The sequence below is a fragment of the Bos grunniens genome, chromosome 14, assembly GCF_055505025.1.
Source record: "Bos grunniens cultivar Pamir isolate PY7600 chromosome 14, Bosgru_T2T1.0, whole genome shotgun sequence".
In the NCBI taxonomy this organism is placed as follows: domain Eukaryota; kingdom Metazoa; phylum Chordata; class Mammalia; order Artiodactyla; family Bovidae; genus Bos; species Bos grunniens.
Window position 1 is genome coordinate 52,915,866 of NC_141178.1, and position 13,102 is coordinate 52,928,967.

General features: G+C 44.5%; 1 protein-coding gene across 4 annotated transcripts in view; it reads left to right on the forward strand.

Annotated features, from left to right (window-relative positions):
* The first annotated feature begins 2,427 nt into the window (after positions 1–2,427).
* CYP7B1 (cytochrome P450 family 7 subfamily B member 1) overlaps positions 2,428–13,102 on the forward strand; it is a 174,304-nt gene continuing 163,629 nt past the window's right edge. For all 4 annotated transcript variants that reach the window (XM_086336812.1, XM_086336813.1, XM_086336809.1 and 1 more), the window contains exon 1: positions 2,428–2,688. Coding sequence is in view for 2 of the 4 variants with exons in the window: in XM_086336809.1 (XP_086192935.1) it covers positions 2,564–2,688 (125 nt within the window). In the remaining 2 variants the exon portion in view is untranslated. The remainder of the gene's footprint in view (positions 2,689–13,102) is intronic.

Below are 13,102 nucleotides of genomic sequence, written 5' to 3' on the forward strand. Positions count from 1 at the left end.
AGGCAAAAACTGTTAAAGCTTAGCTGGGAAGCTCTGATTCATCCAATGCATTCACCACACATGGTACCTTCAGTTTTACATTTATTTCAGTCTTTACAAAATTCTCTTAGTGGAAAAAAATTTCCATTCTCTGGAAGACTGTAAAAGGCACCTGGAACAGTTCTTTGCTCAAAAAGATAAAAGGTTTTGGGAAGATGGAATTACAAAGTTGCTGAAAAACGGCAGAAGGTAGTGGAACAAAACAGTGAATACACTGTTCAGTAAAGTTCTTGGCGAAAATGAAAAATGTTTATTTCATTTTTACATAAAAACTGAAGAAAACTTTTGGCCAACCCAATACATTATCTCAAGTCCAGGGTCGGGGACCAGGGCGGTAAGGGGCAGAGTGTAGGTGAAGACAAGGTTGTCTAAGAGCGGCTTCTCACCTTCTATAGCAGGTGAGACAGAACTAACTCGCCTTGGGAAAATGTGAAATGTGAAAATTCACGCGTGTGTATTTACTTTCCACACCAAACCTGGAACACAATTTTCAGCATTGTGTTAGAGAACATATAGGGTTTCCCTCGTGGCTCAGTGGTAAAGAATCTGCCTGACAATGCAGGAGACACAGGAAGACTCGGGTTTGATTCCTGGAATGAAAAGCAGAGAGTGTTAACAATCTGGAAGACGGAAAGATTAATTATAAGACTTAGTAGTAATTTCTACCAGGAAGTGGTATTTGGGCTGGGTCTTGACAGGTAGGTATAAGAGAATTTAGGGGAGAGAGGAAACTTTTTCAGGTTGCGAACGTCATAAACAAAGGTGTGAATGGACCGATTGTGAGGGACACAGTGGCTCAAGCGTTCCAGCATACGGACCTGTCCTAGCCACGGATGGAGGCAGATTGTGGAGAGCTTCTCATTTCAGGTCCAAGATTAATGACTTTATCACAAAAGCAACCAGTGAGAGTTTTGACCAGGATCAAAGCTGGATAAGTCTGTGTTGTAGGGATGTGGCAACTGGGAGACAGGCTGGAAAACTCAAAGGTCAGAGGTATGGAGACCAGTTTTGAGGCCACTGTAACAGTCTGGAGAACAGTGAAATAAAAATCTTACCTAAAGGAAAGAGCATATTGGCACTGGAATAGTCCTGGTTAGAATGGTTATTAATTACTTAACTGGGTGGCCAGAGGTAAGTTACTTCAGGTGAAAGTTAAAGTGTTAGTCACTCAGTCCTGTCCGACTCTTTGTGACCCCATGGACTGTAGGCCACCAGGATCCTCTGTGCATGGGATTCTCCTGGCAAAGATACTGGAGTGGGTCGCCATTTTCTTCTCCAGGGGATCTTCAGAACCCAGGGATCCGACTGGGGTCTCTGGTATTGCAGGCAGACTCTTTGCAGTTTGAGCCCCAGGGAAGCCCTTAACTTGAGCCTCATTATATTTTCTCTTGCACACCTGCTCAGTCACGTGAGAGTCTTTGCGACCCCATGGCCTATAGCCCACCAGGTTCCTCTGCCCATGGGATTCGCCAGGCAAGAATACTGGAGTGGGTTGCCATTTCCTACTCCAGGGGATCTTTCGGACACAGGGATAGAACCCAAGTCTCCTGAGGCTCCTGCATGGTCAGGCAGATTCTTTACCACTAAGCCACCTGGGAAGCCCTGGATGTTCTCTAACACACAAAAAGTACTGCTCCAAGTTTGGTGTGGAGGGTAAATACACATGTGTCAAGCAATGCGAATGATCATTACTAAGGAAAAGATCTTTTCAAAAGTTTCTCCCTTATCCTAAGGACAACTTGTGGGAGCTTATACCACTTCTGCTGTAGTTAGTACCTTAGCGTCGTTTTTTAACAGCTCGTTTCACGTGTCTTCTGTCTTCTGGCAGGCCTGCCCCATCAGGGCTTCTGGAGGGTCCCATCCGGGTCCCTGGCTTTCGGGCCCCTGGGACTGGCCTGGGTGCCCAGCAAGCGCGGGAGGGAGCCGAGGAGCGCGGCGTGGACCAGGCGGGCGGAGGGCAGCGCAGCCCGCAGGCACCCCGCCGAATGGACAGGGCGGGGAGGCGTGGGATTTCTATGTGGTCGCGGGGGCCCAAGCACAGCGGGCACAGTCCCAAATCTCCTCGAGGGCTAGTGCGGTCCCTCCGGCCGGGGGCGCGGGCTAAGGGATGCAGGACGCAACCGACTCACTTCCAGCTCAGAACTGAAATCCCCTTCTCTCCGGCCATTAGCGGCTCCAGCCGGGGAAATCCTAGCCCCTTCCCCCTCGTCTCGAGCCCTTTTTCCTTCCTACCCCCGGGCGGGGACAGAGGGGTGGGAGTGGGGGTGGGGTGGGGGGAGCCGCGCCGCGTTCCAGAAGCGCCAAGCGGGAAGCGGTGGCCAAGGGGGCGGTGCGCGTGGGGGGGGGGGGGGGGGAGGGTGCCGGGGGAAGGGAGTCCGGGAACTTTGAGACTCGGCCCTCGGTGACATCCAGGCGGCGCCACGGCCTGGTCAGCCTCCTGGGCCCTTGCAGAGTCGCGGAGCCGCGCCGCTCGGAAAGAGACCCCGGCTACCCTGATCTGCGCGCAGTCGGGACAGCGGAAGACATGAGCGCGGGCATGGGCGGCTTCTGGCCGGAGCCGTGGCTGACGCGGTCGCTCGGCTACCCGGGCCTGGCCCTCGCCGCGGCCCTGCTGCTGCTGGTCTTGTGCCTGAATGCGCGGCGCACCAGGTAAGCGCCCCGACGACCCCGCGCCAGCCCGGGCCACGCATGCGTCCTGGGCCCAGACCGCCCTCCACCATCCCGGCGCGCGGGCTCACAACTTGGGGCCACGCCGGCGTCTCTGGGGGTCGGGTGTTAACACAAAGCTTCCCCTGCCTTTCTCTCAGGCACGCGCAGACCTTTTTACAGCGTGGGCACCGAATTCGAATTCGATTCGCTGCTCCAGGCTCGTTTGTAGTCAGCCCTGGGTTTGCGGTATTACACACTAGGTGTCACGCATGTTTCCAGACACGTTTTGGTGCCTTGCTGCAGTGAGTTGATGCTTTATGGCCTAGCCTGCGAGGTATCCCAGGAGGGGAATTCTGTTTCATTTCATTTTGTTAAAAGTGAAATGTTTTAGGAAAATCCCAGTGTATGGTATGAGCAGTACTCTGGCTGCCTCTCTGGGTCTCAGTTTACCACTGGCCGGCATCTGGAAAAAAAAAATAGTAACCCCTATTTTTGTGGGTACTCAGTGAGCTTGCAGGGGCTTCCCTGGTATCTCAGCTGGTAAGGAATCTACCTGCAGTGCAGGAGACTCGGGTTCGATTCCTGGTTGGGGAAGATCCCCAGGAGAAGGGATAGGCTACCCACTTGGGTTTCTTGGGCTTCCCTGGCGGCTCAGACTGTAAAGAATACGCCTGCGTTTGGGGAGACCTGGGTTCAATCCCTGGGTTGGGAATGGTCCCCTGAAGGAGGGCATAGCAACCCACTCCAGTATTCTTGCCTGGAGAATCCCATGGACAGAGGAACCTGGTGGTCTGCAGTACATGGGTCCCACAACGAGTGTGCAGAGTCCCACACGACTGAACGACTAAGCACAGCAGTGAGCTTGTAGTGTGTATTTTATACACTTATTCTGTTATTTTTATTAGAAGAGAAAGAACAGCATATTAACAACCACAAAACCCAGAAGTGCGTCACTTGGTTATCTGATTTGAAAAGGGGAAGGAGAATGGAACATACAAGCACTCACTTTGAAATCTATTTTCTTGTTGCGTCACTTTTTCATACCACTAGGTTCTTTGTAGCTTTTTTTCCTCTCCCTTGTTTTTTGTCTGATCATCTGGGTGGATCTCGGTCAGGTGGGGAAGTTGGGGAGATCAATGATTTTGTTGGGGACATATTAGATCAGTAGAGAAGTCTGTTTCTGGTGCTTGGTGGCAAGGTCCAGGGAGGATATTTAATTATAAAAGTCAGAAATATGAAAATGGAACATAAAGTCATGAGTAAGATTGGTCACCTTGTGGAAGAATGATGAAGAAGCAGGGGTCCCAGGGCATTCTTCTTATTGAAGAGCCAGGCAGAAGATCACCAAAGAAGACTGAGAAGGAGTGGCCAATGGCATGGGAAGAAAACCAAGTGAATGTGGTATCCTGGAAACTAGATAGAAAGATGTTTAAACAGGTAAGGGAGTTATCTGTGTCAGAAGCTGATGAGAAGTCTAGTTTGTTGAGGACAAAGGACAATCAGAGTTGATAAGACAGAGAATCCTCCTGCGATGTGGGAGACCTGGGTTTGATCCCTGTGTTGGGAAGATCCTGTTGAGGAGAGCATGGCAACTCACTCCAGTATTCTTGCCTGGAGAATCCCCATGGACAGAGGAGCTGGTGGACTACAGTCCATGGGGATTGTTGCAAAGAGTCGGACACAACTGAGCGACTAAGCACGGCACACAGCACAACACAGAATTGATGAGTGAAACTGAGAGTTGATGGACATCTAGCCTGTTTGAAGTGGATTTAAACACTGTCTGTCCTACAGTAGTAGCTCCTAAGGTTTTATATTCAGGTGAGAGTGCAACGTAATATTATGTTTCATATCTCTTGAGGCAATAATTCCAGTAATTTTATTTAAAGGAATTTCTCCTGGTGAAGTAATCATGAAGGTCCTTAAAGATTTAATTAGCACAGTGCTCATTAGGGCTTCTTATAACAGTGAGGCATTAGAAAAAAACTGTTTTCCAAAAAATACTGTTTTAGTTAAAAAAATTATTGCATATTGGAGTCATAGAAACTTATGTAGCCATGATGAAGACATAGAAATCTACATTCAAGATACAGTAAGTGAACAAACTTACAAAACAGAATATGTTCATGTACATGGTTCAATGACATCCAGCCAAAGACCACTGGGAACACATCTTTAGTGGAATGAGTTGAATTATTGCTTATCGCTATGAGAAAGAACACACACCATTCGTTCTGGCTAAGAGTGTTAGAAAGGACCTATTTATGGGATTTGGGTTGTGTTATGTGATTTTGGGGACAGTTCAAGGAAGCAAGGTTTTGCTCTGTTGGTAAGATACTCTCAGATGGTCGAGGCTAGTCTGTGATTGGACACCTTGATAAGTCTCCTTGATGAGGCAAAAGGAATGCATTAAGGCTGAATCAGTAATTAGTGAAAAAGCAACAGACACTAGAATTAGTAATGTTTGGGGGATATGTGGTCATTTTATTGATTTAGACAGTGATTTCTGTCAATATTTAGATGTGATTATGGATTGATCTCATTTTTGACTTTGTAATAGTCATGGAGTGGCTTTCTTTGATCACTTAATCAAATGTTTGAGTAGTAATGGCTTCATTTTTGCTCAGCAGAAGAGTGAAGTGCCATAGCTATTGTCAACTGAAGAGAAGTGCACAACCTAAAGTTATGAGTTATATTGTATCTGGAACCTTTTGAAAACTATATAGCCCAACAGACAGCCTTTCACATAGCTCTAAGGAACTGTTCCGAAAAGGCAAGGGAGGAGTCAGACCACTGTTCGCAGTGGTCTTTGGCTGGATGTCATTGAACCATGTTTTTGCTGGGGGGGAAAAAATCCATGTACATCAAAGGGTTACTGCTAATCACAAAAAAATAGACATCTCAAGTTAATGATTTTAGTTCTTTTCTATGCATGGGAAGGGGCTTTCCAGGCGGCTCACTGGTAAAGAGTCTGCCTGCTAAACAGGAGACTCAGGTTTGATCTTTGGATGGGGAAGACCTCCTGGAGAAGGAAATGGCAACCAGTCCAGTATTCTTGCCTGGGAAATCTCAGACAGAGGAGCTTGGCAGGCTATAGTCCATGGGGTCACAAAAGAGTTGGATACCACTGAAGTGACTGAGCATGCGTGTACAAACATTCTTTTATAAGACTCTGTGGGCATGTATTTAGTTATTTCTTGGGTTAAAATCCTGAAACCTTTGAGAAGATCGATGGGTCATGGGGTAAAGACTTATAACTATCTTGGAAAATGCCACTTTTCCAAAGTATACTGTTTGTAACACTTCCACCAGTACATACTATACAAGAGTTCCAGTTGCTCTATATCTTCACCTGTATCAGATGTGGCCGGTCTGTTGGTTTATAAACCCAGCTTTCTAGATTCTGAATGTTTATCTTCCCTTGAAGAGTGTTGAATTTTGTTTTAGAGTGCAGATGTATTTCTCTTGAACTTGGGGAAGCTTAGCTTTATTTTTTTATAAAGTCTATGAAAAGCTCCATATACTGGGAAATCCACTTCCAATGGGATTGCCAGGGAAATCCAATGGACAGAGGAGCCTGGTGGGCTACAGTCCATGGGGTCGCAAAGAGTCGGACATGACTGAGTGACTAACACACACATGGAAATCTCAGGGTATTTTCTAAGCATCTTTTCTTCAATAGGATTCAAACCCTAAACTCTTGTCTCCCCAGCAGTGGGCAGCACCTGAAATCTCGGCTCAGTTCTTTGAATCTTCCAACTGATTCCTTCCAAAGGGCTCTTTGAAATCTCCTCCACAGATCCATACTTCTGAGTTTGGCCAACAATTTGAGGGGTGATTATATGCATATTTTTCTAGGTTTCTCTTCTGGATTTACACCCACTTCCAACCCCAAGCTCTGACACCTCGATCAGTAATATTGTAGCATTTTGCTTGAGTTTCAGCTGTCTCTCCCTCTTGCAGATGTATCAGAGGAAACGCTGTGTACCCTGGACCTAATTCATTATGAGTCTGTTCTTTAAGGGGTCACTTCCCTTCAGCGGCTTCCTTATTTTGCTTGTTCTTTAGCGCATTTAAAACATTTTTTTTTGTTTGTTTGTTTTGTATTTTATTATCTGTGAAAATGTTAGGTTATTTTAAGCTACTTCACCATTCTTGCTGTGTCTGACTCTTTGTGACCCACCTGGCTTCTCTCTGTCCATGGAATTTCCCAGACAAGAATACTGGAGAGGGTTGCCATTCCTTCTTCAGTGGATCTTCCTGATCCAGGGATTGAACTCATATCTCCTGCATTGGCAGGCAGGTTCTTTACCACTGAGCCACCTAAGAAGTCCTACTTCATCATTAACAAGGACCTAAACCCAGATTTCTAACACTGCTTATATCTAGGTGATTTCTTTTTGTGGGATGATTTTTTATCTCCTATTTTATGCGTATATTTTCAAATTGTCAAAATACATATGCCTTTCTTTCATAATACAAAATAAGCAATACATTTAAATAAAACTTTGAAAAATTATTTTAAAATGTTTTTAATCATTTTTTCTTTTTCAAAGAACCAGCATTCTGGATCAGTGGTAGTGGTAGGATTCTAACTTAGAAGATATGATTTGAGTGGTGCTAGGAAATCCAGTTCATTTCCAGAACATCATTAATAATATGTGATATGTGTTTTTGTCCAATAATTAGCTACATTTTAAAAAAAATCACTGTCTACTAATAACAGACTTAAATACGGATACTTTCCAATGTATTTTAGAAGACAACATCATATAAATTCAGAGTCTGTGTAGCAAGACAGAGTTGAAAACAAACACATCTCTGTTGTTCTTTCTCTACTTCCCCATCCCCTATAAAAAGGACAAAAATCAGTCCTACCAAAAAATATAAAATAAATATAAAATTGTTAAATTGTTGTAAATGAGATAAAAGTGGCACTAAATATCATGTTTCCTGAAGAGGACACATAAAACCATATTAAAAGCTTTATAATCAATAGGGGAAAGTGTTTATAGAAAACGTCTTGGGGAGAGGGCAGTAACAGATTTTTAAAATATTTATTTATCTGATTACGCCAGGTCTTAGTTGCAACATGCAGGATCTTTACATGTGTAACACAGATTTTTTAATCTTACAGTTCGGAATATGAGAAGTCTGAAAATGGGTGTTACTGACCAGTCAAGGTGTTGGTAGGCCGTATTCCTTATGGTGGATCGACAAGAGAATCCATCTCCTTCCTTCTTCTAGCTTCTATAGGCCACCAGAACTCAAATCTCTTTTTTCCTATTCTGACACTCCTTTCTTCTGAGAACCTTTGTGACTATATTGAACCACCCAGGATAATCTTCCCATCTGAAAGTCCTTAATTCAGTTACATGGGCAAAGTCCTTTTTGCCATGTTAGATAACATACTGAGGTTAGGGATTAAGGATTAAGACATGGACATCTTTGGTTTTAGGAATTAACACATGGACATCTTTGGGGGACGCTATTTTTCCTATCACAGTGCTCCCTCTGACCTCCAGAGATCTATGCCCATTTTACATGCAAAATATAACCACCCTATCACAACATCCATAAAATTCTCTACCAATTACAGCATCAAATCAAAGCTCAAAATCTCATCTAAATTTCATCAGCTTAGAAGTCCCAAGTTTCATTATTTCAATCATCTAAATCAGGTGTGGGCCTCTGGGTATGATCTGTGCTAGGACAAAAATTCCCAAGAACCTTGTGGGTCTCCCATGTATGTCGTAGCGATTTACTCCATCAGACAAGAGGCTTTTCCACAGATATTCTCTGGGTAACCCCGTTTATATTCCTGGCTTCTTCTGAGATGCCTGAGGGCAAACATGAGTCACGTTCCTAACATTTTCGATGACTGACTAATTATATATGAATGAACGTGTATGACTGAACATGTCAACCTTTGACTCTTCCCCTATGTTCGTGCTAAGTCGCTTCAGTTGTGTTTGATTATCTGTGACCCTACGGACTGTAGCCCACCAGGCTTCTCTGTCCATGGGATTCTCCAGGCAAAAATACTGGAGTGAGTTACTGAGCCCTTCTCCAGGGGATCTTCCTGACCCAGGGATGGAACCCACATCTCCTGCATGCAGGGAAGCCCTGATTCTTCCCAGGCACTAGCAAAAATTGTCCAGCCACATCCTTGACTTTCCCTTCGGAGCACTCTTTCCTGTCAGTGAATCTTCTAGTTTTAGGGTCTCTTGCAATCTGGATTAGGCTGAGAATTTTCCCCAAATTAATTCCTGTGTCCTTTGTACAATGCTTAACAGTTTTCCCTTAATCTGTATCTTTCCTCTCACACTTTCATATAAGCAGCAAGAAGAGACCAGTCTGTCCTTTCAACACTTTGCTTAAAAATCTCCCCAGCTAAATAGCCAAATTCACTGTTTACGAAATCTACTTTCCACATAACTGCAAGACATGCTGTGACTAAACTTTGTGTAGCTATATGATTAAGATCCATTTTCTCCCATTTCCAGTAACAGGTTCCTCATTTCACCTGAGCCCTAGCAGCAGTGCCCTTGATGTTTGTATTTCTACTTACAGTTTATTTGGGACAAAGTAAGTGTTCTCTAAGATAATTGTATCAATATATATTCTTTCTGAGTTCTCACTAGTGGAATTGTTGATATTCATATTTCTCCTTGCCATCTATTCAAGGCGATCAATTTTTTTTAGAGGAACAAATTATTGATACTTCATTTTAAAACTACTTTATTTATTTATTTATTCACTTATTTTGGCTGCACCACTGAGCATGTGGGATCTTAGTTCCCCTAGCAGGGCTGGAACCCATGCCACCCTGCAGTGGAGACTTGGAGTCTTAACCACTGAACCACCAGCAAAGTCCAATCTATGTTTTTCCTATCATCCTCCTCAAAATTCTTCTTAGCTTCTGCCCATTGCCCAATTCCAAAGCCACTTCTGTGTTTTTACAGCGGCACATCACTTCCAGATGTAGTGATGTTAAACAACACAGAGGGACTCTCTCTTAGTCCTAGAGGTCAGAGTCCTACTGGGCTGATATCAAGGAGTCAGCAGGGTGAGACCTTTTGGAGGGTCTAGGGGAGAACGCTAGATTCTGAGAACACAACTGAACACATGCTGGCTGAGAAAAATCCTCAGGAGAGGACACCTCACTGAATGACATTCTCTGGACGATGTCATAGCGAGTTCCCCTCCTCAACAGGATGTTCAAAGGATCCATAGTCCAATGACCACTGAATCATCTTCCTTAATAGAAAGTGGAAGTGACAGCCACCACACAGGTAGATATGAGAAGTGAAGTGCACGTTTTGTAAAGTGTGAAGTCACTTGGAAGACAGTTCGCTTGCAACATCAGGTTTCCTTGGTATTTCCCAGAAACACTTTTCTCCTCGTTGCTCTTTAGGAGGAAAAAAGTAGAATGAGTTTCCTTCCCTTTTTCATTCTTCTCCCGTAACACACATATCCCGCCCCCCCATCCCACCCCCAATGCTCTTATTGGTAAGAAATCCTATTTAAATATTTTAAGATAAATTTTAGTCAATGTAAACAATCTGATTATTTTTAAGTTAGAAGATGTCAAGGTTATGTAGATAATGAGTTGTTTTGAAATGTGGGTTTGTTGACATCTCTGTAGCACACAAATCAATTATTTCCTCTTTCTAATTACTTAATTACTCCCCGATGAGACACTGATGCTCCGGATCCCTCACACTGTTACCACTGCCAAGAGAATGAGAGGAACTAGGTTGTCATCATTAGGGGATGGTTTTCTTGTTCCTTCTCCTTTTCTCATGACAGAATGTGGGAGAAGGATGTGGGCACCTGAAAGCAAAGTCATTATGTACTTGAGAGGATGCTGATTCAGCAGGTGGATTTGTATGACTTTTACATAGGAGGTGATAAGACGCTCTCCAGGCACATCTATGACCCTTGACTAATTAATTGACTGATCAGTTAGAGGTTGCTACACTTACCCTTACTAAGCCAAGGAGCTTGGATTGCTCTTACCTTTTGTGACCTTTCAGGCTGCATCACTATCTTATTTTGTATCTTTTTAAAAAGGGTCCTGAAGATAGTGTTCCTACTGTGTAATTAGAGGAACAGCTGAGTTTTGGAAAATGCAGTACTTTGCTGTTTATTTGTGTGTCATTCAAAGAGACTATTGTCTGGTTCTTGGGAAGTTCCAAACTGCTGACAGGATCCACACTGAGGATTGCTCAACACTGGAATTAAAATTTGCTGACAAATCCTGGCTATCCCTTTAAACAGGGGTTCTGAACCTCTGGGATCTACTGCCTGATGATCTGAGGTGGAGCTGATGTAATAATACTAGAAATAAAGCACACCATAAATGTCATGGACTTGTAATGAATCATCCAAAACCATGCCCCTCCCTGATCTGTGGGAAAACTGTCTTCCGTAGAAGTGGTTCCCTGGTGACAAAAAGGTTGACGACTGCTGCCTTTGAATATTCAGACTTTATGCCAGATCAGCATAAATCTCTTATCATTATCAGAGTGAAATCTTGAAGTGCTTATCTTAGTCATGAGGGATAAAATTATGTATGTAAAATCATCCATAGCTCAGTGTTCCCTACTAGTGGGACTTTTCTTGTAGAAGAAGTGCAGTGTAAGGCAAGGAACAAACCTGTGAAGCCATAATGGACCTGGGTCCAAAATCCTTCTCCACCCCGCTAGGATGCTGACTTTTGAGAGGAAGGTAAGGGAAGATGGAAATGAACAAACCAGGCTCTGTGCTTAGCTGGTTTTGCACATATTGTCTAATTTAACCTTCCCTACCGTTCATGAGATAGCTGTGAAGCTATTTTTTCAGAAGAGATGAGCACAATGAGAAATGAACCAGTTTGCAGGGCTACCTGGGTAGAACTGGGTTTTTGATTCCAGGTTCATTATAGCTGTGGTAGACAGACTAATACCTGCTTAATCCCCAAATTGTTCCCACCTTAATCTCTAGAACCTATGACTAAGTCCCTTGCTGCTGCTGCTGCTGCTGCTAAGTCACTTCAGTTGTGTCCGACTCTGTGCAACCCCATAGACGGCAGCCCACCAGGCACCCCCGTCCCTGGGATTCTCCAGGCAAGAATACTGGAATGGGTTGCCATTTCCTTCTCCAATGCATGAAAGTGAAAAGTGAAAGGGAAGTCGCTCAGTCGTGTCTGACTCTTAGCCGACCCCATGGACTGCAGCCTACCAGGCTCCTCTGTCCATGGGATTTTCCAGGCAAGAGTACTGGAGTGGAGTGCCATTGCCTTCTCCTTGGCAGAGTTGAATGAAGGTTGCTAATCAGCTAACCTTAAAACGGGTGGTGATCCCAAACTATTTGGTGGGCCTAATGCAATCACAAATTAAAATGGGGAGAGTGAGGCAGGAGGGGAAGTCACTTGACTATTGCTGCTCTGGAGATGGATTAAGGAGTACAAAGGCCAAAGAATGCAGACACCTCTTAAAGCTGGATAAGCAAGGAAATAGAGCCCTTTCTAGAGGCTCCAGAATGGAGCCTCACCCTGCTAACACCTGGGGAAAGCCACTTTGGACAACTGGCCCCAGGTGGTAGTAGTGGTAAAGAACCCTCCTGCCAATGCAGCAAGTGACATGGGTTCGATCCCTAGGTTGGGAAGATCCCCTGGGGCAGGGCATGGCAACCCACTCCAGTATTCTTGCCTGGAGAATCCCATGGACAGAGGAGCCTGGTGGGTTACAGCAATGGGGTTGCAAAGAGTCAGACATGACTGAAATGACTTAGCTCGCTCACATGCAAGCCACAGGTTCATGCTAATTTGTTATAGTGGCCCTAAAAAGCTAACATAGCAGCTTCTTGCAAGGAAGTTCAGAGGGCAGAAAAGACTGGAACTGGGGTCACTTTTCTGGTTGCCCGTAAGGAGCAGGATAGAAGATAAACATTTAAAAATACTCTCTATCAGGCTTCTTTGATGATCTAGTGGTTAAGAGTCCTCCTACCAATCCAGGAGACACGGGTTCCACCACTGGTCTGGGAAGACCCCACATGCCTCCGAGCAACTAAGCCCGTGCCCTGCAGCTGTTGAAGCCCGTGTTCCTAGAACCCATGCTCCCCAACAAGAGAAGCCACCACAATGAGAAATCTGCACATCGCAACTAGAGAGTAGCCCCCACTTGACACAACTAGAGAAAAGCTCTCAAGCACCACAGCTAGAGAAAGGTCTCTCCCAGCAACGAAGACCCAGTGCAACCAAAAATAAACACGTCTTAAAAAAAAAAAAAAACAATAAAAAAAGTACTCAGTCTTTGCTAATACATAACAATTGGAGATTACCATGAGCTATTCATTGATGTTTCTCTTCCTTATCCATCAATTCATAAGTAAGGTTTATTGTGTATCTGTGTAACTCCATGCATCTTTT